The sequence below is a fragment of the Ceratotherium simum genome, chromosome X (genome assembly GCF_057802395.1).
Source record: "Ceratotherium simum simum isolate JZ-2026a chromosome X, ASM5780239v1, whole genome shotgun sequence".
Classification (NCBI taxonomy): domain Eukaryota; kingdom Metazoa; phylum Chordata; class Mammalia; order Perissodactyla; family Rhinocerotidae; genus Ceratotherium; species Ceratotherium simum.
In genome coordinates this window covers 88,534,038-88,561,324 of record NC_141940.1, presented here as the reverse complement: position 1 = coordinate 88,561,324, position 27,287 = coordinate 88,534,038, and the positions used below count along the sequence as shown (strand labels likewise).

At 39.1% G+C, this 27,287-nt stretch overlaps 1 protein-coding gene across 1 annotated transcript in view; it reads left to right on the top strand.

Moving 5' to 3' along the window:
* Positions 1-27,287, top strand: part of CCNB3 (cyclin B3) — a 63,771-nt gene that overhangs the window by 17,330 nt on the left and 19,154 nt on the right. Inside the window, 3 exon segments of the mRNA XM_014790967.2 lie at positions 1,069-3,904; positions 5,015-5,110; positions 6,388-6,480. Of these exon segments, the coding sequence (XP_014646453.2) occupies positions 1,069-3,904; positions 5,015-5,110; positions 6,388-6,480 (3,025 nt within the window).

Sequence of the window (27,287 nt, the reverse complement as noted above, 5' to 3'; positions counted from 1 at the left end):
TCATCAGGAGGGACCTGTAACCTCTCTGGTCAGGTGGAATCTTTTGAGGCACTTCTTTTTTTCTTTTTTACTCTTCAGTGGATTTTAAAATTATATTCATAGAATTGTACAGCCATCACCACTCAGTAATTTTAGATTAGATACTCCCCAAAGAAACTTGTACCCATTAGCAGTCCCTTCCCTTTCCCAGTCCCCTCTTCTACCCCCTCCCTGCCCCTTCCAAGCCCCAGGCAACCACCAACGTACTTTCTGTTATGGATGAACCTCTATGGGTATGTCTATTCTGGATGTTTCATATAAATGGAATCATATGATATCCAGTCTTTTGGAGGCACTTACTCTTGTTCAGACTGATGATGGTATTTGCCTTCAATCCTCTCTCTCATTCTGATTTCTAGTTTTCCAGTGATTTGGTCACACTAGGTTAATCACTCTAATTGGACATGAAATCTTACTCAGAACAAAGCTTGCATCTGACACGTGAACAAATGTCTATTTTGGTCTTTTTATTACCTCCACTGGGAAAGTATCTCATGAATAGCATAGGGTAAAGGGAATGTGGTTAGATACCACCAATATTAAGTACTAGATCACCTTTCTCTTATAAGCATTTATAAGCCTCTGTCTTATAATCCTCTCTCATAAACCTTAAAACAATATTAATTTCAACCTGCATTTTACCTGATGCCTGGTGCTGATAGACAAAGATGAATAAATGCATCTAGTGAGGGAGACTGATATATAAGCAGATAACTCATACAATGTGGTAAGTATTATAATAAAAGCCTTTGTAAATAGATAAAGGTAATAAATCATAAATGAGAAAGCATATCATGAATTTCAGGGGAAATTTTTCAGAAAAGTATTGGGACCTAGGCCATAGAAACTATATAGTGTGCTACTTAGTTGATTCAGTATGGTACCCGTTGATTTTTACCCTCTAATCTGTCTCTTGGGGTTGAAGCCCCTTTTCCTTCCATGCCTTTGGTAAATATAGCAACAAAATGAGATGATAGGTGAGGATTCCAAAACTACATTCTTCTTACTCAGAAATTGTTTCCTTTACAGGTATAAGCTAGAACCCTCACCACTAGTAGTCTCTACTACCTTGGTACCAGACATCACAGAGAAACAGCTCTTTCAGGAAATATCTACCATCTCCAAAACACCCACTACTGAGGAGGCATCTCTTTTCAAGAAGCCATTAGTTTTAAAAGAGGAATCTACCACTGAGGACACAACTCTCATCAAGAGATCATTATCTTTAAAGAAGTGCACAAATCAGAAGGAGGTGTCTCTTTTAGAGAAGCCACTACCCTTGCAGGAGGAGACTGACAGTAATGATGAGTTTGTTGTAGAGCCAATGACTTTTGGGAAGAAGCATAAAACTGAGGATGCAGCCATCACCAAAAGGACATTATCCTTAAAGAAGATGTGCGCATATCAGGGGGAGGAGTTGGTCTTGCAGGACATCAGCGTTGAAGAGGATTCCTTTATGGAGCCAGGGAACTTTAGGAAGAAGCCAAAAATGGAGGAGGCAACCTCTACCAAGAAGCTGTTATCTTTAAAGAAGTGTACCACTTGGGGGAAAATGTCCCATATGAAGAAACCACTAGTATTGCAGAAGACCACCTCTGAAGAGAAGTCACTCATTAAGGAGCTGTTGTCTCTGAAGAGAAAGCCTACCACTAAGAAGGAACCCCTTTTCCAGGAGCCATTTGCATTGCAAGAGAAGCACACCATTGAGCAAGAAATGTCCATCTTGAAGAAATCTTTGGGCTTGCAGGAGAAGATCGACACTGAAGAAGAGTTCCTCTTTAAGGAGCCATTGACTTTTAAGAAGAAACCTACCACTGAGGAGGCAACCGTCACCATGAGGCTATTATCTTTAAAGAAGAAGTGCTCTACTCAGGGGAAGATGGCCCGCTTGAAGAAGCCATTAGTATTGCAGAAGACCACCTCTGGAGAGAAAGCACTCATTAAGGAGCCATTGTCTTTTAAAAAGAAGCCTACCACTAAAGAGGAGTCCCTCTTCCAGGAGCCATTTGTGTTGCAAGAGAAACACACCACTGATGGGGAGGTGGCCCTCTTGAAGAAGCCATTGGCATTGCAGGAGAAAAAAGACAGTGAAGATGAATTTCTTATGGAGCCAGTTTCCCTTAGAAAGAAGCATACTACCAAGGAGACAACCCCCACCAAAAAGCCATTACCTTTAAAGAAGAAGAAGTGTTCCATTCAGGGGAAAATGTACTGCTTGAAGAAGCCACTAGTATTGCATAAGACCACCTCTGGGGAGGAGTCACTCATTAAGGAGCCACTGTCCTTTAAAAAGAAGCCTACCACTGAGGAGGAGTCCCTCTTCAGGGAATCATCTGCATTGCAAGAGAAGCACACCACTCAAGGAGAGGTGGCCCTCTTGAAGAAGCCATGGACATTGCAGGAGAATATTGACAGTAAAGATGAATTTCTTATGGAGCCAATTTCCTTTAGGAAGAAACATACCACAAATGAGGCAATCTCTACCAAGGAACTGTTATCTTTGAAGAAGAAAAAGTGCACCACTCAAACAATGATGTTCATCTGCCAAGAACTGTTGGACTTACAGAATATGATTGGCAAAAATAAGGATTCTTTCTTTATGGAGGCCATGTCATTTAGGAAGAAGTCTTCAACTGAGGAGTCAATCCTTACCAAGACACCGTTATCTTTAAAGAAGAAGCAAATCAGTCAGGAGAAGATGTTCCTTTTAAAGGAGCCACTGGTCTTAAAGAAGACCACCTCTGAAGAGGAGTCACTCTTTAAGAAGCTGTTGCCCTTTAAGAAAAAGCCTACAACTGAACAGGAATTCCTCTTCCAGGATCCATCTGTAGTGAAAGAGAAGCATGCTACTCTCCAGGGGGTATCGCTCTCAAAGAAGCCATTGGCCTTGCAGGAGAAGACCACCACTGAAAAAGAATCATGTATTAGGGAACCATTGACCTTGGAGGAGAAGCCTACCACCAAGGAGGAATTCCTCTTCCGGGAGTCATTTTCATTGCATATTAAACCTACCAACAATGATGAGCCCCTCTTCTGGAAGGCTTTGGCCTTGCAGAATAAGACTGATACTAAAGAGGACTCATTGAAGAACCTGTTGGCTTTGGAGGAGGAATGCACCACTGAAGAGGAATCCCTTTTCAAGAAACCATTGATTCTGAAGGACCTCCCCACTGAGACAACAACAAGCATAGAGAGAGAATTATCTTTAAAGAAGCCCACTGCTCAGGGGGAGGTGTTCCTCTTTGATAAGCAGTTGGCCTTGCAAGAGAACACCAATGAAGAGGAGTCCCTTATTAAACAGCCACTGGCCTGGCACGAGAAGCCTCGTATTGAAAAGGAGACCATCCTGAGGGAGTCCTTGGCCTTGCAGGAGAATCCCACAATTGAGGAGGGGGCTATCCTGAAGGAGCCCTGGGGCTTGCAGGAAAATCCCATAATTGAGGAGGAGGCTATCCTGAAGGAACCCTTGGCCTTGCAGGAGAAGCCCAGTAGTGAGATGGAGGCCCTTTTCAAGGAGCCATTAGCCTTTCAGGAGATGCCTACCATCAATGAGGCATTAAATTTCAAGGAGATATTTGCCTTGAATGAGAAATCCACCCCTGGGAAGGAGTTGTCTTTCAAAGAGCCATTGGCCTTGCCAGAGAATCCCACCCACAAGAAAGATACCTTTCTCAAAGATTTCTTGATCCTTCAAGTTGAGACCAGCCCACATGTGTCCAGCACTGCCCCTGAATCCAGAACAGGCATGTCCAGCACTGCCGCTATGTCCAGTGTGGGCAAGTTAAGTACCACAAGCAAGTCCAGTGCTTGTGAATCCAGTTCCAATAAACCTTTCTCGTCTCAGGGCAAGAGATCACAGAAGGAGGTATTCTGCTTTCGTTTTTCTTAAATTAGATGACGTGTTATTTGTTGTCCTGGAGGTAGCTGCTAGCAAAGAGATTTGTTTTGCCTTCCTAAGCAATTGAGCTATACGTAGTAAGCTATAGTAAACCAAACTGGCCTTGTAGAATCTATTGATTGATTGATTGATTGGTTGTGAGGAAGAGTTGCCCTGAGCTAACATCTGTTGCCAATCTTCCTCCTTTTTTGCTTGAGGAAGATTAGCCCTGAGCTAATATCTGTGTCCGTCTTCCTCAATTTTGTATATGGGTCGCTGCCTCAGCATGGCTGAAGAGTGGTGTAGGTCCGTGCCAGGAACCAAACCTGTGAACCTGGGCCTCCGAAGAAAAGCGGGCCAAACTTAACCACTATGCCTGGGGTGGCCCCTGGCCTTGTAGAATCTCTTGAATTCCTGATCAGCATAGTGATACACCCAAGCAATTAGAAAGTATTTATTCCAGGAATACCCACAACGTATATATATATTTGGGCTTTGCAGTAGTGGTTAGACAATTTCTTTCAGGAAATTGCCTTTCTTATTAATTGCAATCTACATTACAGTGGGCTTCAGTCAAAGATGAGTTATGAGAGACATCTCCCAAGGAAGATGGTCTTTAAGTTGTAAATTGGAAGGACGAAGGGATGAGATTTGGCAAGAGGGAAGAGCAATACCCCTCTTGTAGGCAAAACAACCTGAGTAAAGGGGTAGAAGGGAGGAAAAGGCTACCAAGAAGATGAATTGGGCCAGATCAAAGCATTGGGACAGAACAAGGAACCAAAGAAGACAGGTGACATGCTGAAATAGTAAAATAAGAGTGTCTTTCTTGGAGAGTCTTTAGCTTACCTGTAAAAATGGTACCTGGTTCCTAGGGCAGACCAGGCATATACAAGGAGGACTAAGCATTTCTTGGTCACTCGGCAATATGAGGACTGCAGAGCCAAGGCCTGCTCTGTTATGGCCTAGGATATATGAAGCTTGAGAAACCTTAGCAGAAGATTACAGTGGGAAGAAAGGAATCATTCTTTATGTCTATGAGCTAAGCTTTCCTTGGAATCTTTCTCCTCCTAATATGTCTTTTTGGTGATTTCCAAGCAGATAATCCCACTGGAGGATATTGACAAGGACCACAATGATCCATTTTTCAACTCAATATATGCCAATGATATCTTCAATTACATGAAGGAGAGAGAGGTATGTAGGTGGCTGGTGGGGGGGGGCGGCAATGATTTCTAGTTCTCATTTCTTTGTACTCCATCCTACAAATGCAAGTTGAAAGGGGAGGTAATATGATAAAAATAATAATAGCAATGACTGACATCTACTGGGAGCTTACTATGAGTTAGACATTGTGCTAAGGGATTTAGAGACATTATCTTGTTTAATTCTCCCAATAACTTCATGGTGGTAGGTATTATTATCTCCTTTGAATAGTTGGAGGAAACTGCTCAGAGTCCCATAACTAGTGTGTGGTAGAGCTGAGATATGGACTACAGTCCCATTATCTTGAAGATCATAAGGTTGCTGCACCTCTAATTGCCATGGAGACGGTCTCGGACATAAAAATGATCAAGTAGTCTCTTTCTGAGTGGCTGCTCTTAGAGATCTTTTCCCTTCTCTACGTAAGTTTCTGGTACCATAGGTAAAATCACACCCTTTGTTTCAGCTCTTCAACCTGGTGAAATTTTCTTCCTCCTTTGAAATCTGCTAGTCTCCTTTACCACTAATATTCATCATTCCAAATTTTCTGTCTGTCTCAACAGAACAGGTGGGACCAAGATAATCTTAACAACTAGAATTTTAGCAGGCCATGCGTAAAAGGGAGGATAAATATCTTGTCTTCTCTCTAGAGACATAGAATTTGGATTAGCTGACTCCAGGGCCCACACTTTCTCTAGTATACCTTGGAGGAAGTAAGACAGAACTTTGCTGTACTAAAAGTGCGGGCCTTAGCTCAGCAGTATCAGTTTCACTTGGGATCTTGTTAGAAATGCAGAAACCTGGCCCGCCCAGACCTTCTCAATTAGAATGTGAATTTTAAAGATCCCCAAGTAGCACATATGCATGTTCAAGTTTGAGAAGCACTGCTCTACATAGCATGGTATTGTGCTTTAGATTGAATTGTAAAGAAGGGGCAGAACTTCTTTCATATTCGTCTGTAGTCATAGGTGTGTTCCTTCCTATATTCCATATTCCCCATGGACTCCTCAACATCCACCCTGACACTTGAATATCGTGTGTGTCCCTTTCCCAAGAATAACTGGAACTTGTCTGGAAAAGGATAAGGATACTTTGATCTGCCCCCATCTGATACCATTATCTGAAAATAATGAGTTAGAACCATGAAGAAGTTAATTATGTGGTTACTTTTTTTTTCTGAGAGATTACTTGCAAATATTTTTTTCCTAAGTTACAATTTTTGAACTACAAGAAGAGTTTGTTTGTTAATGTTTATTTCTTATTACTGCCAGGAAAAATTCATACTTAAAAAATACATGAACAGGCAGACTGACATCAGCAGTGACATGAGGGCCATTCTTGTGGACTGGTTGGTAGAGGTGCAGGTAAGCCTGACAACTGCCGCCTTAAGGAGCTGCTGTTCTCTTTATTGGTTATTCACTCAGCATCTCCAGGTGCCAAACATGGTAAAAATTTGCTGGGTCTACAGAACTGAATAAGCCATGGTTCCTGCTCTCAGGGAACTTATGATCTAGGGGACAAGGTAAGATATGCAGATGGATAAGTACAATACAAAGTAGAGTATACTAAGTACCATAAGAATGTTATAAATAAGATACTGTGAGAACCCAGTGGAAAGAGAGATTATTTCTAGAAAAGACAATGATGGTATGGTAGTTTAGTCATTCTCAAAATCTTATAAAAGTGTATCTAGTGATTTGGATAAGGGACAGCGACAAAGTTTTTCAAGCTTTGGGTGGGATGGGTAATAAGAAGGACAGTGTGGCACCAGACATGGCAGGTAGCTGTTTGTCCAGGGTTGGACGTTGAGGGAATACTGCTATGAATACTTAAGTATCACTTTACACTAAGGAAGGATAGCCCAGAATAGTACCTGGCACATAGTAGGGAGTCAATAAATATTTGTTGAATGAATGGAATTGAATGAATTGCTATGGAGTTTTCAAGGAAATATAGGGTATAGTCTTTGCCCAGCAGAGTCTTACTATATAATTGGGAAGAAAAGGTAATATAGTTCAATATCCTTTAAGTACCAGAGGAGTTGTTCAGGCTCACTTTGGAGTGACAGACCAGAGAAATGTGGTAGACATGGTATATTTGGATATCAGCAAAGTGTGAAAATGTCCCTCACCTTTGGAAATGATGAGGAATAGTAAATTAGATAAGAGTAGAATTTGGGTAGATCTTAAATAAGTAAAACTGATCCCAAAGATTGTGGGTCATTACCAAGCTAGAAGGAGATTTCTAGTGGACTGCCAGTAGACTTTGTCCTGATCAATATTTTTATTAGTCATGTAGATGAGAACAGAGCAGATCTACTCATCAAATTCATAGATGGCATGAAACTGGGAGTAGGGATAGGAAATAAATGGATAACAGAGGTAAAATATCTCTACGAGCTGGAATGATGAACTGAATCTTTTTTAAAAAAAGCTTTTATTTTTATTACACAGAAATTAACATTTATTATAGCAAAGTAAGAAATTATAATTACTTGCGATCCCACACCCCACAATCACTGTTAACATTTGTGTGTGTATATGATCCCCCCGCTTTTAAAGTGGTGGTTATCCACTAGGGGTGCAATGCCTAATGCACAGATCACAGAATCACAGATGCCCAAGTCCTATCCCATAATTAATCAAATCAGAATGTGGGGTCGTGGCCCTGGCACTCATATTTTTATAAAGCTCCACAAGTGTTGCTAATCACACCTTTTGATAAAGAATCACAGTTCTAGAAAATATATATATAGTGTTTTTATAGCTTTAATTTTTATATTTTTTAATAATCAGACAGTAAAATGGACTTTTTTGATATGCAGTTCTATGAAATTTTAACATTTTTTTTGAAAAATAGATTCACAAGAAGTTGCCAAAAATAGTATAGAGAGATCTTTTGTACCCTTCACCTAGTTTCTCCCAATGGTAACATTTTGCATAACTAATATAATATCACAATCAAGGTCCATAGACCTTATTTAAATTTCACCAGTTTTACAAGCACTTATTTGTGTATGTGTTTAGTCTATATAATTTTATCACACATGTAAATTTTGTAAGCACCACCACAATTAAGATACAGAACTGTTCCATCACTGCAAGAATCCCTCAGGTCACCCATCTATAGCCACAGCCATCCCCCTCCCCTCACCTTCCTGTCCCTGGAAACTCCTAATTTGTTCTCCATCTCTATAATTTTGTAATTTCACAAATGTTATATAAATGGAATCATATAGTACGTAACCTTTCGAGATTGACTTTTTTTCTCAAAAATTTTTTAATTGATGTCATAATAGTTTATAATATTGTGAGATTCCAGTTGTACATTATTATTTGTCAGTCACCATATAAATGCGCCCTTCACCCCTTGTGCCCAGCCCCCAGCTCCCTTCCTCCTGGTAACCACCAAACTGTTCTCTCTGTCCATGTGTTAGTTTATATTCCACATATGAGTGAGGTCATACAGTGTTTGTCTTTCTCTGTCTGGCTTGTTTCACTTAACATAATACCCTCCAGGTCCATCCATGTTGTTGTGAATGGGACGGATTTGTCCTTTTTTATGGCTGAGTAGTATTCCATGGTGTATATATACCACATCTTCTTTATCCAATCATCTGTTGATGGACACTTGGGTTGCTTCCACTTCTTGGCTATAGTAATAATGCTACAATGAACATAGGGGTGCATAAGCCTCTTTGAATTGTTGATTTCAAGTTCTTTGGAAAATACTCGGAAGTAGGATAGCTGGATCATAAGGTATTTCTATTTTTAATTTTTTGAGGTATCTTCTTACTGTTTTCCATAGAGGCTGCACAAGTTTGCACTCCCACCAGCAGTGAATGAGGGTTCCTTTTCTCCACATCCTCTCCAACCTTTGTTATTTTTTGTCTTGGTGATTATGTCCTTTCTCACGGGTATAAGGTGATACCTTAGTGTAGTTTTGATTGGTGTTTCCCTGATGATTAGTGATGTTTAACGTCTTTTCAGGGCCAGCCCCGTGGCTTAGCGGTTAAGCGTGCGTGCTCCGCTACTGGCGGCCCGGGTTCGGAACCCCGGGCGCACACCGATGCACCGCTTCTCCGGCCATGTTGAGGACGCTTCCCACATACAGCAACTAGAAGGATGTGCAACTATGACATACAACTATCTACTGGGGCTTTGGGGAAAAAAAAAAGGAGGAAGATTGGCAATAGATGTTAGCTCAGGGCCGGTCTTCCTCAGCAAAAAAAACAAGAGGAGGATTAGCACAGATGTTAGCTCAGGGCTGATCTTCCTCACAAACAAAACAAAACAAAACATCTTTTCCTATGCCTATTGGCCATCTGTATATCTTCCTTGGAAAAATGTCTGGTCATATCCTCTGCCCATTATTTGATCGGGTTATTTGTTTTTTTGTTGTTCAGATGTGTAAGTTCTTTATATATTATGGAGATTAACCCCTTGTTGGATACATGGTTTGCAAATATTTTGTCCCAGCTGGTGGGTTGTCTTTTCATTTTGATGTTGGTTTCATTTGCCTTGCAGAAGCTCTTTAGTCTGATGAAGTCCCACTTGTTTACTTTTTCTTTTGTTACCCTTGTCCGAGAAGACATGGGATTTGAGAAGATCCATTTATGACCAATGACGAATAGTATACTAGCCTACATTTTCTTCCAAGAGTTTTATAGTCTCAAGTCTCATCTTCAGGTCTTTGATCCATTTTTAGTTAATTTTTGTGTATGGCGAAAGCAGATGGTCTACTTTCATTGTTTTGCAAGTGGCTGTCCAGTTTTCCCAGCACCATTTATTAAAGAGACTTTCCTTTCTCCATTGTATGTTCTTAGCTCATTTGTCAAAGATTAGCTATCTATAGATGTGTGGTTTTATTTCTGGACTTTCAATTCTATTCCATTGATCTGTGTGCCTATTTTTGTGCCAGTACCATGCTGTTTTGATTACTGTTGCTTTGTAGTATGTTGTTGTTTTTGTGTGTGTGTGTGTGTGTGTGTGTGGCAGGAGAAAGATCAGCCCTGAGCTAACATCCATGCCAATCCTCCTCTTTTTGCTGAGGAAGACTGGCCCTGAGCTAACATCTATTGCCAATCCTCCTCCTTTTTTTCCCCAAAGCCCCAGTAGATAGTTGTATGTTATAGTTGCACATCCTTCTAGTTGCTGTATGTGGGACACCACCTCAGCATGGCCCGACAAGCGGTGCATCGGTGCGCACCCGGGATCCGAACCCGGGCCGCCAGTAGCAGAGTGTGCGCACTTAACCGCTAAGCCATGGGGCTGGCCCTGTCCTTCTTTTTCTAATTCATTTAGGTGAGGTTTAAGATTGCTTATTGGGGATTTTTCTTGTTTGTTAAGTTGGGCCTCTATTGCTACGAATTTCCCTCTCAGGACTGCTTTTGCTGCATCCCGTGTGAGTTGGTGTGGTGTATTTTCATTTTCATTTGTCACCAGATATTCTTTGATTTCTCCTTTAATTTCTTCAATCATCCATTGGTTGTTTGGTAGCATGTTGTTTAGTTTCCACATCTTTGTCACTTTCCCAGCTTTTTGCTTGTAGTTGATTTCTAGTTTCATAGCATTATGGTTGGGAAAGATGCTTGTTATGATTTCAGTCTTCGTGAAATTTATAGAGGTTTGCCTTGTCTCCCAACATCTCATCTATCCTTGAGAATGTTCCATGCGTGCTTGAGAAGAATGTGTAATCTGTTCTTTTTGGATGGAGTGCTCTCTATATATCTATTAAGTCCATCTGGTCTGGTTTTTCATTTAAGTCCACTACTTCCTTATTGACTTTCTGTCTGGATCATCTGTCCATTGATCCATTGATGTAAGTGGGGTGTTAAGGTCCCCTACTATTATTGTGTTGTTGTTATCTCCTTTTACGTTTGTTAATAGTTGCTTTATGTACTTTGGTGCTCCTGTGTTGGGTGCATATATATTTATAAATGTCATGTCTTCTTGGTGGAGTGTCCCTTTTATCGTTATATATTGCCCCTCTTTGTCTCTTATTACCTTTTTTATCTTGAAGTCTACTTTGTCTGATATAAGTATGGCAACACCTGCTTTCTTTTGTTTGCCATTAGCTTGGAGTATCGTGTTCCATCCCTTCACTCTGAGCCTGTGTTTGTCTGTAGGGCTTAGATGTGTTTCCTGGAGGCAGCGAATTGTTAGGTCTTGTTTTTCAATCCATCCAGCCACTCTGTGTCTTTCTATTGGGGAATTCAATCCATTTACATTTAGAGTGATTATTGATACATGAGCGCTTAATGCTGCCATTTTCTCTCGTTTTCAAGATTGACTTTTATTGCTCATCATCGTTCCCTTGCGAACCATCCAAGTTGTTGCATGTCTCAATAGTTCATTCCTTTTAATTGCCGAGTAGTATCCCATGATATAGATGTACCACGTTTGTTGAGCCTTTCACTCATTGAAGGACATTTGGATTGTATTTTTTGAGGTAACATCGCTTTTATAACATATAAATTTCAGGTGTATGTCATTATATTTCGACATCTGTGTAGACTACATCATGTTCATCATGAAAATCTAGTTTCCATCTGTCACTGTACAAATGTCCCCTTTGCCCCTTTCATCCTCCCCTACCGCCTCTTCCTCTGGTAACCACCAATCTGTTCTCGGTGTCTGTGTGTTTGTTTGTTGTTGCTGTTGTTTTATCTTCCACATGTAGTGAGATCATATGGTATCTGTCTTTCTCCATCTGACTTATTTCGCTTAGCATAACACCCTCAGGGTCCCACCATGTTGTCAGAAATGGCAAGATTTCATCTTTTTTATGGCGTAGTAGCATTCCATTGTATCTATATACACTACATCTTCTTTATCTGTTCATCCGTTTATGGGCACTTAGGTTGTTTCCAAGTCTTGGCTGTTGTGAATAATGCTGCAGTTAACATAGGCATGCGTATATCTTTTTGAAGTAATATTTTCATGTTCTTTGGATAAATACCCAGAAGTAGAATAGCTAGATCATATGGTAGTTCTATTTTTAATATTTTGAAGACTCTTCATACTGTTTACCATAGTGGCTGCACAAATTTACATTCCCACCAGCAGTGTATGAGGGTTCCTTTTTCTCCACATCCTCTCCAACACTTGTTATTTCTTGTCTTTTTGATGTTAGCCATTCTGATGGGCGTGAGGTGATATCTCATTGTAGTTTTGATTTGCATTTCCCTAATAATTAGTGATGTTGAACATCTTTTCATGTGCCTGTTGGCCATCTGTATATCTTCTTTGGAAAAATGTCTGTACCGATCCTCTGCCCTTATTTTAATTGGGGTCTTTATTATTTTGTTGTTGAGTTTGTTGTATGAGTTCTTTATACATTTTGGATATTAACCCCTTATTGGATATATGATTTGCCAATATCTTCTCCCAATCAGCATGACATCAGTTGGGATGTCAGAGTTGTGTGCACACCTTTGCTGCTGCTACCAGGCTCTGAGCCATGGCCAGCTGCCCGGGATCATGGAGCTCTACCTCTGCTGCTGCTCTGCTCTCCGTGGGTCGTAGCTGCCACGGTTGGCTGGCTGGAGTTGCACGCACCTCCGCTGCTGCCCACTGGTTTCTCTGGGGCTGGGGGTGGCTGGCTCAGTCGCTGCGGCCTGGCATCTAGAGTCCTAGGCACCGCCTCTGCTGTTCCCCTATTTTGCCTCCTCTTATGTTCCAATCCACCCATCTTCATATGTACCGTTGTGTGGATGTCTCTGGCATCTTGGTGTGTTGGGCAGTGTAACCTTTGTTGGGTTATGGATGTTTTACTTGCTGTAGATTGAAGGGGAGAGACAAAGGGATCCTCTCATGCTGCCATGATAATGATGTCACCATTTCCAGTGATTGAGGCTGTGGAAAGAACTGCTATAAACATTCATGGACAGCTTTTTATATAAATACAGTAGTCCTCCCTTATCCTCGGTTTCACTTTCCATGGTTTCAGTTATCCACATTCAACCATGGTCCAAAAATATTAAATTGAAGATTTCAGAAATAAACAATACATGAGTTTTAAATTGCACACCATTCTGAGTAGTGTGATGAACTCTTGCACTGTCCCACTTCATCCCACCAGGGGCATGAAACATCTTTTTGTCCAGCATATCCACACTGTATATGCTACCTGCCTGTTAGTCACTTAGTAGCTATCTTGGTTATCAGATCAACTGTCGTGGTATCACAGTGCTTGTGTTCAAGTAACCTTTATTTTACTTAATAGTGGCCCCAAAGCACAAGAGTAATGATGCTGGCAATTCAGATATGCCAAAGAGAAGCCCTAAAGTGCTTTCTTAAGTGAAAAGGTAAAAGTTCTTGACTTAATAAGGAAAGAAAAAAAAATATATGCTGAGGTTTCTAAGATCCATGGTAAGAATGAATCTTCTATCCGTGAAATTGTGAACAAAGAGAAAGAAATTTGTGCTAGTTTTGCTGTCGCACCTCAAATATGTGTATAGGAAAAACGTGGTATATATGGGGTTCGGTACTATGCAGTTTCAGGCATCCACTGGGGGTCTTGGAATGTATCTCTTGTGGATAAGGGGGGACTACTATAGAAGTTTTCATTTCCAACATCAATACCCAGGAGTGGGGGTGCTGGGTTATGATAAATGTATGTTTTACTGAATAAGAAACTGCCACCGAAAGTGACTTATCATCTTGTGTTCTCACCTGCAATGTATGAGAGCTTTAGTTGCTTTGCATCCTTGCCAGCACCTGGTATTGTTAGAATTTTTTTTTATTTTAGCCATCTAATAGGTGTGTAGAGGAATGTCACCAGAATTTTAATTTGCATTTTCTCAAGGGCTAATGATGTTGAACATCATACTTATTTGTCATTTATATATCCTCTTGGTGAAGTTTCTGTTTAAGTCTTCTGCACAGTTTTAAATTGGGTAGTTTATTTTCTTAGTGTCAAGTTATGAGAGTTCTTCACATATTCTGGATACAAATCTTTATTAGATATATGATTTAAAAATATGTCCTAGCAGTCTGTAGCTTTTTTATTGTCTTACCTGTGTCCTTCACAGAGAAAAAGGTTTTAATTTTGATAAAGGCCAGTTTTTCAGTGTGTTCTTTGGAGTTTGTGTGTTTTGTGTCATGTTTAGGAACTCTGCCTAAACCTAGGTCAAGAAGATTTTCTACTATATTTTATCTATAAGTTTTATAGTTTTACCATTAAATTCATAATCCACTCTGAGTTAATTTTTGTATAACTGGTGAGGTTTTTGAGGTCAAAGTTCATTTTATGCATATGGATGTCCAATTGTTCTGACACCAATTTGTGGAAAAATGTACTTTGTCCACTCAATTGCTTTTGCACCTTTGCCAAAAATCAATTGGTTGATTTGTGTGGGTCTATTGCTAGACTTATTTCTATACTCTATTCTGTTTCATTGATTTCTGTGTCTATCCCTTTGCCAATATCACACTGAATTTATTTCTGTAGTTTTATAGTAAGTCTTAAAACTAGATAGTGTGATTCTTCCAACTCTATTCTGTCTTTTCTTTTTCAAAATTGTTTTAGCTATTCTAGTTCCTTTGCCTTTCTATATAAATTTTAGAATCAGTTTGTCTATGTCTACAAAAAAATCCTGTTGGAGTTTTGATTGGGATTGAGTTACATCTTGTGCAGAAAAAAGTTAACATAACAGGCCTGATACTGCTATCCTTAGACAGGCCTGTTTGCAAGGCTGGCCCTTGGCTGGCATCTGGGAACTTGACTGGTAAACAGTTCCATAAACTGCTATAAAACCCTCTCTAAATGATAACTGTGCCTAAATTCTTAGTGCAAACAATGTGGTTTATTCTGAACGCCTGCTTTCCATTTGGGAGTCTGGAATGTTGGTACACACTAGGCAGAGAGTGTTTACGTGACCAGCTCCCAATCAACTTTTGGGCACCAAGTCATTTAATGAGCTTCCCTGGTAGACAACACTTTACAGGTGTTTTCACAACTCATTGCTGGAGAAATTAAGTGCGTCCTGAGGACTCTACTGGGACAGGACTCTTGGAAGCTTGCTTCTGGTTTTCTTCAAATTTTGCACATGCTTGTTTTCCCTTTGCTTGTTTTGCTTTGTGTCTTTTGCTACAATAAATCATAGCCATGAGTGTAACTATATGCTGAGACTTGTGAGTCCTCCTAGGAATCACTATACCTGGAGGTGGTCTTGGGGACCCTTGACACACATCTATAGGTGAATTTGAATAGAATTGACATCTTTTCTATGTTGAATCTTCCAACTCCTGAATATAGTATGTCTCTCCATTTATTTAGGTTTTCTTTGATTTCTTTATTTTGCTGCACGGAACCTGTAATGTGTTTTGTTAGGTTAATACCAAAATATTTTCTTTTTGTGTAGCTATTGTAAATGGTATTTTTTTAAAAACTTAGGTTTCCATTTGTGCATTGCCAGTATGAAATATTGATGTTTGTGCGTAGACCTTGTATTCTGTGAACTTGCTAAAACTCACTTATTCTCAGGAGTGTTTCTTTTGGTAGATTTCTTGGTGTTACCTACATAGACAATTATGTCATTTGTGAATGGGGACAGTTTTATTTTTTCCTTTTGAAGCTGTTTGCTTTTAATTTCATTTTCATGTTTTATTGCACTGCCTAGGACTTCCATTATGATGTTGAATAGAAGCAGTAAGAGTGGACAGCCTTGCCTTGTTCCTGATCTTAGGAAGAAAGCAGTTAGTCTCTCACCATTAGTATGATCTAAACTGTAGAGTTTTTGTAGACACCCTTGTCAGCTTAAAAAGCAAATTCGCCTGTTATTTACCCTCAAAATGAATTTACTCAGGAATAGCCAAAAGAATTGCAATTCAGGATGTGCATGCTATGGTGAACCACAAGCAAATCTGGAAAACAAAGGAGGGGAGCTCACTTTTATAGAGAAAAAGGGGAAGTGGAGAGGGGTTGTTCTAAATGAAAGTCCACTGGGGGGATGTAACAGTTCAGGGTGGCAATGGATTCTTATTGGCTGAGCTGTGGCATTTCTCATTGGCTGGGCTGTTGCCAGGTAGGGAAAGAAATCTTCCTTCAGTAGTAAAATAGTTGTACTTCCTGTCAAAGGTGCAAGTATACATCTCTTCCTGTTTGGTGTAATTGACAATGTGTGATAGAGTGTGAGAGCTCCCCCTACAGGCCTTCCCAACTCCAATTTAGTTAAGGTTTCTTTATTAATTTCCACATTTTTCCCTTTGGATCCAGATCTTTCTCTGAAAGCATCACTGATCAATAGGTGGGTTTTCTGTGCATAGTGGTCTTGTCCCTTGGTGCCGGGAAGGACCTTTCCTGGTTGAAATGTTCCACATTGGAGGGAAATTACATAGTGATTGGAAACTATTTAGGCCACATTTTAGTAACAAAGAAGGTTAGGAAGGAGAACTCTCAGGAATTTTCCATCTGAAGTCTATATTTCTCCAAGGTTGTAGACATTGGAGATCACCTCAAAGTGCTGAGCCAGCATCACCTTATTGGGCACATCATTTTTACAGAGGTTCAACAGACAACAAGCATAGAACTTCACAACAAGTATACAGAATAAGATTAAGAGCAATACAATAAGCCCAGTTTGCAGGATGGTTCTAAACCAGGAGCCCAGACCTGAAGGTAAAAATCTGAACAAATGAAAAGACAGTGGATTGTTAGGTGCAATTTGTTGTAGCCAATGTACTTGCCCTCTAATCGTGTGTAATTGGGTTTCTACTTCCCCAGAGGCATTTATCTATGTGCAACAGGAGGTGTTCACTGCTGCACAGACACCTCCATGTTCAGCAAGTAGATAATCCAGGGCTATATGATTATTCAAAACTACCTTGATAAATGAGTTAAGTGACTGTTGCTAAGCTGAAATTGCTTTGGCTGTGGAGTTGGCCAATTCTTCTAGAATCAGGGCAGATTCCTGATCATTTGTTCATTGGCACTCACTCCAATCCACGGGAAGAAAGCTCTCACCATGCAGGCAAACCCAGAGTCATGTGTGCCTCCTGGAAGTTCTTGTTTGGAGTGACTATAGAGATTCAATAGGAGAGACCAATGAGAGGTATCTGTTTGGTTATGCAGAGACAGTGAATATGGCAAGGGCACACTGTCCTTGTATTCTCCAGCTGTCAAGGCAATGAGTTGTCCAAGGATAAAGGCCATTACTGAAAAATCCACAGATGAAATTGTAATCAAGGGTTGCACATAAAGCTCCTGCATAAGGAGCTTTGATGATAGATGATACCATCTATGGACTTGTTCATTGGCATAGAGGCATTAGCATTATATAACCAAAGCTCAGATACTATATTGTTACATACCAAGAGGTTGCCTAAATATATGGGTATATCAAGATATTTACAGATGGCCTGAGTTACACTGACTGCCCCACAGAATTTTTCTTTTTCTTTTCTTTTCTTTTTTTGGGAGGAAGATCAGCCCTGAGCTAACATCCGTGCTAATCCTCCTCTTTTTGCTGAGGAAGACCAGCTCTGAGCTAACATCTATTGCCAATCCTCCTCCTTTTTTCCCAAAGCCCCAGTAGATAGTTGTATGTCATAGTTGCACATCCTTCTAGTTGCTGTATGTGGGACGCGGCCTCAGCATGGCCGGAGAAGCGGTGCGTCGGTGCGCGCCCGGGATCCGAACCCGGGTCGCCAGTAGCGGAGCACGCCGTGACTTAACTGCTAAGCCACGGAGCCGGCCCCACAGAATTTTTCATACAAATATTCAAAACATCTTATTTTCCCTCGCAAGCCTGGGTTAAATTAAAGCAAGAAACGAAGTTTAGGTGGGATTAGCACCCTGAGTTGGTAAAATGGGACAGCAGAGCAATTTAGACAAACAACAGCGCCTGCAAGCCCAGTGAAATGACTTATAGGATGAACTAAGGAGTCATTACTGTCTTGAAGAGACTGTGGTTTCTGATGGCCTATACAGCAATCGGAGGTGTTTCCCCCTTTCACAAGGGATTTGGAAATGTGGACAAGGGCATTGTCCTTGCAGGAAGGAGAGGGAGAAAATAAAGTGAGAAACAACACTTTCTCACTTTAAGAGGAAGAGGGTACACAGGCCTGGTCTAGTCATCTTGGGAAAGCTGTCTGCCTCAGAGTTCAGCTGCTTCTCTTCCTAGTCAATGTGATTTAGAGGTCTCCAGCATTTGTTCAGGACCGGATGTCAGGTGGGGCCTTCTTTAGCTGTGAGATGTGTACCCAAGGCTCAAGTCCCTGAAGTTTGGCTGTCCTCTGGGTAGTGAGGAGGGCCTAGTATAGTCCCTTCCAAGGAGATTTCAAGGGCAGTAAAATTGGAAACATCAGTTTGGAGTATTGTATTGAGACACTTGAGGAAACGGGAAGAATTTAGGATCCAGTCCAGCTTTCAGGTATAACAAAACCTTAAAGACAATTAATAGGACTGGAATTTAATATCTACAAGGGTGCAAACATAATTTCTCTTCACGATTGCCTACACTTTTATTAAAGATAATCATAGTAAAACTAATTTTTTAAATTAAACTTGGCCTGATTATTTATATAAATTCAGCAAGAATAGTAATTGACCACATATGCTCTTTTTTTAAGAATGCTTTGCTGAGACCTTGTAAGCAGGGTACTAGGCCAATTTTTCAAGCAGTTCCCTAAGGCTGTCTGGTCATTTCTGAGTCTATATACATCTTTCTTGAACATAATATTCTAGTCAAAGCCTTGGTAACAGCCAATATTTCCAGTTGTGTCCTGTTATAAGGAGAATGGATTTTCATTGAATTTATGCAAATGTCATGAAAAGAATACTCAAGAGTTTCCGAATTCTGGAGAGATCAAGTGGAGAGAAAAAGATAAATGATTTAATCCTTATCGCAAAGATACACTTTAACAAAATGCTGTAAGTTATAGATAGCTTAAAAGAGAGAAGAAAAAAGGGTCCTTTAAATCTGGAAAACAAAACATTAATCATTCCTCTACTTGAGTTCCAGAAATTCCCACCCAGTTCAGTGTTATGATCTTCAAGTTATCAACACCTGTATTCCAGAGTACTTGTCAAAGTCTTTTTCCATGAATCTCTTTGAAAATGAAACATATTGGTAAAAGTGTCAGAGTAAAACAAAACTGTCTGTTACTGACAAGAGGCTGAAAAAGATGGCAATGGGTAAATACAATTGACAAGAAAATTTATGTATTTTTGTTTCACACATTTTAGATAATAACTGGAATCACAGGTTTTAAAATTATATTAGGACATATCAGATTTTTATACAATTTCTAGAACCCTTTAGTAACATTCACCTGCATAATTTAACCTAAAAGGTTTATTATCGCTATTTGACCATGTTTCTCAGATAATTTGACATACCAAATAAGCCTAATTAGTGTAATAGCTCTCTTTATCAGTAGAGGGAAAAATCTTTTGAGATGTCCCAGGTGCCCTCTGGAAAATCCTAAAGTTACATCCTTGTCCATAAGGCATCATTTAGAATTTGAATATTTGGGAAAGTTTGTCAAAAATATCAAAAGGTTTAGACACTTGACCAAGTATGATCACAGATCATTATAAAATAATACTTAAGTATCTATTTGACCAAAGTAACAATAACAGGTTTCAAAGGCAAATGCAAATGGTTGCATAGTTGTAAGCAAAACATAACTCCTTCAATACTAAGAGGACTCAGTTTTCTTAAGTAATTAAAGACCTGATAGAAACAACACGGGAAATTATTTTGACAAAAGACAAAATCTCTGTTTTTCTAGGCCTATTGCTTAAAGATAAAGAAGCTTTCACAATCTATTTCACCAGCAGAGAAGAAAACCAAATTTTAATTTTGCATCATCTTACTCTGGTATTAAAATTCACTTTAATCAATTCATTTTAACCTTGACCAGCTTGACCACACATTAAATTTCCTTTCCCAAGATTCCTTTCCATAAACCTTCTATGACTTTTTCATTCAGATTGTGTCCTGTGTTGTTTCTTTTTCCCATTCTGAAATAACCAGCCTCTCTTTAAGATAAAATTACTTTCTTTTCTCTCAACAAAATGCATTTCCATTCTTTATACCCCTTTTATCAAAACACACATTCTACTTTCCTTGCATATAGAGATGTTTCACTTTTTGTTTCTAGTAGCTTGTGTTACACATATTAGAATTCTTAACCCTTAGAATTCCCAATTCCTGGTGAAAACTAGGAAGTAAGCAACTGTGAACTATATTAGCATTTTGCACCTTGGTGAACTTAAAATACCTTTTATAAATTTCTAGAAACGTGTGTCTTTTTTCATAGAAAATTTCTCAGCATGGCATAAAGCATGTTAACTAATAGACTCAAATGTCTTTAGTTTCTCTGCAATAGGAAGTTTCTAAAATAGATAAATCTATGCTCAGTAATTAATGTTTTACTATTTTATCTTGTTTGGACAATGATTTAGGTATTCAATGACTCTCCATTATTTAGTTTAACTTCGTATAAACTTTGGTCTCATTTACATTTATTTTAGTTACTTCCTTTTAGCAATGGTGCTTGGATTAGACATTAAATGGCCAACTATCATCTTAAGTTACTTTCTTGCTGACTAATTTTGTAACAGAGGCAAGTAAGCATGAGCCTACTTAACTAGTAAACCCAGGCAGAGAAAAAGTTCCCCTTTGCATTACACACAGTACTAACAACTCTGAAGACATGCCTGCTTTTTTCATTTCCACCAGCCACTTTAACTAGCTTTTATTTACTGAAGATTTGGTCTAGATCATGTAAACTTGAAAAGCATTCAAGTTAGCTTCTATTACTTAAGAATACTTAATTTATAAATGCTTAATTTCAAGCTAATTAAATAGAGCTTTTTACAAATCAATTCTAGCAATACCATCTGGAGGTATAAAAATATCTCATCCCTGTAGCATACATACATAGACACACAGACAGACATAAACAGAGATCGTATAGCTTTCATTTAAAAACTTTTAGCCATCTCTCAGGTACAAAACTCAAAAGAATAGTTGGATCCAAATTGTATTTCTGGCTGATGGACTAAGGTGAGGTTCCTTGTTCAGTTGGACAAAGTCTTTTACTCAAGATTTTTATTTGCGTGCTGTAAGGATCCTTTTAGAGCCATCTTTGGAGTCATTTTGTCTATTATCAAAAGTCTAGGGTAACTGCTATTAAAATTTTTCCTTCTAGTTGTTTATTTGCTCTCATTAACTCAGAAATAGTAATTAGAGATTTAGCATTTTAATCCTCAGAGGGTCTGATTTTAAAGAGGGCAGGTTTTTGCAGAGGGGAAGAGAGGAAGATAGTGTCAGGGGTGAATGCTGGGCACAAGGTGGCTGCCGGGGTCGAGTCTGAAACAAAGGAGTCTGGGAAGACAAACAAGATGGTGCCTGAGAAAAAGAAGAAGGGGGAGGGGAACATGAGGCTTCAGAAGCCATTTTGTTCTCCCTCAGTTTTTTAGTTGTTTTGGCTAATTTAGACATGGTATCTTGCAGTGAGGCAATTTTAGAGCTTTGTGCATGTCCAGAAGCCTCCAGGTACCAATGAAAATAGACATACCATTTTGTTTAATTTTAGAGCTGTGATCTTCCAATTTGGTTTTAAGAAAAGCTAATTTGGGGAGATTGAAAGGTCCCCATAACAGCCATTGCAATTCCAGACTGCTTTTAGTCTGTTTGGCCCAGTTAGTTAAAAATGCGCATGTAGGGCCGGCCCTGTGGCTTGGTGGTTAAGTGCGCGCGCTGCGATGCCTGTGGCCCGGGTTCGGATCCCGGGTGCGCATTGAGGCACCACTTCTCTGTTCATCCTGAGGCCGAGTCCCTCATACAGCAACTAGAAGGATGTGCAGCTACGACATACAACTATCCACTGGGGCTTTGGGGGGAAAAAATAAAATAAATAAAATCTTAAAAAAAAAAAAAATAAATAAAAAATAAAAAATAAAAATGCGCATGTAAAGGGCCCATAGTTCTTAAACATAAACCCAACCAGGGTCCTTGGAGGAGGGTTTCCCTCATAACATTTAGATGACTGGAATCCCACTTCTGAAATTTCTCCTGAAAACCCAAGAAAGTTGCTAGAGTCCTAGCCTTGATCCCCGAAGGAATCTAAAAAGAAAAGAAAGTTGCTGGATTCTCAGCCCTGATTCCAAAAGGAATCTGAAGACCCAAGAAAAACTCCTGGATTTTCAGCAAGCCCCAGCCCCAAAAGGAACTGTGCTACCTTTAGAAAACAAGTGAGTACTCACCAAGGATGATGCCTTGAATCTAAGGACAGAGCCTTGAATCAGGGGAACAAAGTTTCTTCCCCAAGAGGACAAAGCCTCTCCTGATCCTGAATAAAGTTTGAAAGCTCGGGACACAAAGGGAGTGGAGCTCAGAATTCGAGAGGAGACTCACCAAGCTGAAAGCAGGTGGCAACTCGCAAGTGCGTTGAAGTGATGAACACAGGGGCTTGGTGTGGGTATCTCACTTAATTCTGTGGGTGGCCATCTCTTGGGGGTCACCTCCTTTGGATCCCACTCCTGACACAATATATGTCAACTTAAAAAGCAAATTCACCTGTTATTTTACCCTCATATTTGGGAATAGCCAAAAGAATTGCAGTGTGAGATGTGCCTGCTCTGGTGAACAATAGGCAAATTTGGAAAACAAAGGAAGGGAGCTCACTTTTATAGAGACAGAAGGGGAGTAGGGAGGGAGCCTGTTCTAAACAAAAGTCCTTTGGGGAAAGTAAGAGTTCAGGGTGGCAATAGTTTCTCATTGGCTGAGCTGTGGTGTTTCTCCTTGGCTGTGCTGTTGCTGGGTGGGGAGAGAAATCTTCCTTCAGTAGTAAAATAGTTTTACTTCCTGTTGCAGATGCAAGCATACATCTCTTCCTGTTTGATGTAATTGGTGACATATGATAGGGCATGAGAGCTCACCCTGCAGGCCTTCCTGACTCCAATTTAGTTAAAGTTTCTTTTATTAATTTCCACACCCTTGATCAGGTTGAGAAAGTTACTTTCCATTCCTAGTTTTCTGATGAATATTTGTCGTGAATGAATGTTGAATTTTGTCAACTGATTTTCCTGCATCTATTGATATTGTTTTTTTTCTTTAGACTATTAATATGGTGGATTACATTGATTGATTTTCAAATATTGAAGCAGCCTTATATTCCTAGGATAAACCCCACTTGGTCCTGGTGTATTATTATTTTTATATATTGCTGGGTTTTATTTGCTAATATTTTGTTGAGGATTTTTGTATCTATGTTTATGATGGATGTTGGTCTGTAGTGTTCCATTTTTTCTACTGTTTTTGTCTGGTTTGGGTATGATAATGATATTGGCTTCATAAAATAATTTGGGAGATATTCCTTCTTCTATTTTCTGGAAGAGATGTATAGAATTGACGTTATTTAGTCTTTCTATGTTTGTTTGAATTTGCAAGTGAAACCATCTGGGCCTGACGTTTTTTTCTTTTCTTTTTAACTAAAAATATAATTTCTCTAATAGTTATAAGACTATTCAATTTATCTTATTACATTTCAGGTGACTTTTGGTAATTTGTGTTTTTCTAAGAATTAGTCCAGTTCATGTAAATTGTCGAATTTATGTGCATAAAGTTGTTAATAGTATTTCCGTATCATTCACTCTTTCATTCCTGATAATTCCTGGTAATTTGTGTCTTTTCTTTTTTTGTTTATCAATCTTGCTAGAAGTTTATTAGTTTTATTGATCTTTTCGAAAAACCAGGTTTTGGTTTCATTCACTTCCTCTATTGTTTTTCTGTTTGCAGTTTTATTGATATCTGCTGTAATTTTTGTAGTTTCCTTTCCTCTTGCTTTGGGTTTTATTTACTCTTATTTTTCCAGTTTCTTAAGATGGAAGCTTTGATGATTGATTATAGACCTTTCTTCTTTTCTAACATAAGTATTTAATGCTATAAATTTGTCCCTAATCCCAACTTTAGCTTCATGTCACAAATTTGGGGAGGCTTCATCTTTGATCCTTGGATTATTTAGAAGTTTGATGTTTAATTTTCAAGTGTTTGGAGATTTCATTGTTATTTTTATTTTATTGATTTCTAGTTTAATTCCATTGTGATCAAAGAAAACACTGTGCGTAGTTTTTTTTTTTTTTTCCCCGAACCCGGGCCGCCAGTAGCGGAATGCCGGCACTTAACTGCTAAGCCACGGGGTCGGCCCTCTACTGCTTTTTTTTTTTTTTTATTGATGTTTTAATGGTTTCTAACATTGTGAAATTTTGGGTTGTACATTTTTGTTTGTCCATCACCATATATATGACTCCCTTCACCCCTTGTGCCCAACCCCCACCCCCACTGCCCCTGGTAACCACAGTCCAGTTTTCTCTGTCCATGTGTTGGTTTATATTCCACATATGAGTGAGATCATACAGTGTTTGTCTTTCTCTTTCTGGCTTATTTCACTTAACATAATACGCTCCATGCCCATCCATGTTGTTGCAAATGGGACGATTTTGTCTTTTTTTATGGCTGAGTAGTATTCCATTGTGTATATATATACCACATTTTCTTAATCCAATCGTCAGTCGAGGGACACTTAGGTTGCTTCCACTTCTTGGCTATGGTGAATAATGCTGCAATGAACATAGGGGTGCATAAGCCTCTTTGGATTGTTGATTTCAGGTGCGTTGGATAGATTCCCAGTAGTGGGATGGCTGGATCATAGGGCATCTCTATTTTTAATTCTTTGAGGAATCTCGATACCTGCTTTTCCATAGAGGCTGCACCAATTTGCATTCCCACCAGCTGTGTATGAGGGTTCCTGTTTCGCCACATCCTCTCCAACATTTGTTGTTTTTTGTCTTGGTGATTATAGCCATTCTAACAGGCGTGAGGTGGTATCTTAGTGTTGTTTTGATTTGCATTTCCCTGATGATTAGTGATGTTGAGCATCTTTTCATGTGCCTATTGGCCATCTGTATATCTTCCTTGGAGAAGTGTCTGTTCATTTCCTCTGCCCATTTTTTGATCGGGTTGTTTGTTTTTTTGTTGTTCAGTTGTGTGAGTTCTTTATATATTATGGAGATCAACCCCTTGTGAGATGTATGTTTTGCAAATGTTCTCTCCCAGCTGGTTGGTTGTCTGTTCATTTTGATTCTGGTTTCATTTGTCTTATAAAAGCTCTTTAATCTGATAAAGTCCCACTTGTTTATTTTTTCTTTAGTTTCCCTAGTCTGGGTAGGCATGTCATCCGAAAAGATTCCTTTAAAACCAATGTCAAACAGTGTGTTGCCTATATTTTCTTCTATGATTTTGATAGTTTCAGGTCTCACCTTCAGGTCTTTGATCCATTTTGAGTTAATTTTTGTGAATGGCGATAGCACATGGTCCACTTTCATTCTTTTGCATGTGGCTGTCCAGTTTTCCCAACACCATTTATTGAAGAGACTTTCCTTTCTCCATTGCATGTTCTTAGCACCTTTGTCGAAAAGTAGCTGTCCGTATATGTGTGGTTTTATTTCTGGGCTTTCAATTCTGTTCCATTGATCTGTGTGTCTGTTTTTGTACCAGTACCATGCTGTTTTGATTACTATTGCTTTGTAGTATGTTTTGAAGCCAGGGATTGTGATGCCTCCCGCTTTGTTCTTTTTCTTTAGGATTTCTTTAGCTATTCGGGGTCTTTTGTTGCCCCATATAAATTTTAGTATTCTTTTTTCTATTTCTGTGAAGAATGTCATTGGGATTCTGATTGGGAGTATATTGAATCTGTAGATTGCTTTAGGTAATATAGACATTTTAACTATGTTTATTCTTCCAATCCACGTTCATGGGATATCTTTCCATTTCTTTATGTCATCATGGATTTCTTTCAATAATGTCTTGTAGTTCTCATTGTATAGGTCCTTCACCTCCTTGGTAAGATTTATTCCTAGGTATTTTATACTTTTGGATGCAATTGTAAATGGTATTATCTTTTTGAGCTCTCTTTCTGTTAGTTCATTATTAGCATATAGAAATGCAACTGATTTTTGTAGATTGATTTTGTACCCTGCAACTTTGCTGTAGTTGTTGATTGTTTCTAATAGTTTTCCAACAGATTCTTTAGGGTTTTCTATATATACAATCATGTCATCTGCAAATAGTGAGAGTTTCACTTCTTCGTTACCTATTTGGATTCCTTTTATTCCTTTTTCTTGCCTAATTGCTCTGGCCAAAACCTCCAGTACTATGTTGAACAGGAGTGGTGAGAGTGGGCAGCCCTGCCTCGTTCCTGTTCTCAGAGGAATGGCTTTCAGTCTTTCCCCGTTGAGTATGGTGTTGGCTGTGGGTTTGTCATATATGGCCTTTATTATGTTGAAGTACTTTCCTTCTATTCCCATTTTATTGAGAGTTTTTATCACAAATGGATGTTGTATCTTGTCAAATGCCTTCTCTGCGTCTATTGAGATGATCATGTGGTTTTTATTCTTTGTTTTGTTGATGTGATGTATCACGTTGATTGATTTGCGGATGTTGAACCATCCCTGCGTCCCTGGTATAAATCCCACTTGATCATGGTGTATGTATGATCTTTTTAATGTATTGTTGTATTCGGTTTGCCAATAGTTTGTTGAGGATTTTTGCATCAATGTTCATCAGCGATATTGGCCTGTAATTTTCTTTCTTTGTATTGTCTTTGTCTGGTTTTGGTATCAGGGTGATGTTGGCCTCGTAGAATGATTTAGGAAGTGTTCCATCTTCCTCTATTTTTTGGAATAGTTTGAGAAGGATGGGTATTAAATCTTCTTTGAATGTTTGGTAAAATTCACTGGAGAAGCCATCTGGTCCTGGACTTTTATTTTTTGGGAGGTTTTTGATTACTATTTCAATCTCTTTACTTGTTATTGGTCTATTCAGATTCTCCATTTCTTCTTGGTTCAATTTTGGGAGGTTGTATAAGTCTAAGAATTTATCCATTTCTTCTAGATTGTCCAATTTGTTGGCATATAATTTCTCATAGTATTCTCTTATAATTCTCTGTATTTCCATGGTATCCGTTGTAATTTCTCCTCTTTCATTTCTAATTTTATTTACTTGAGCCTTTTCTCTTTTTTTCTTAGTAAGCCTGGCTAAGGGTTTGTCGATTTTGTTTATCTTCTCAAAGAACCAACTTTTTGTTTCATTAATTCTTTCTACTCTTTTTTTGGTCTCAATTTCATTTATTTCTGCTCTGATTTTTATTATTTCTCT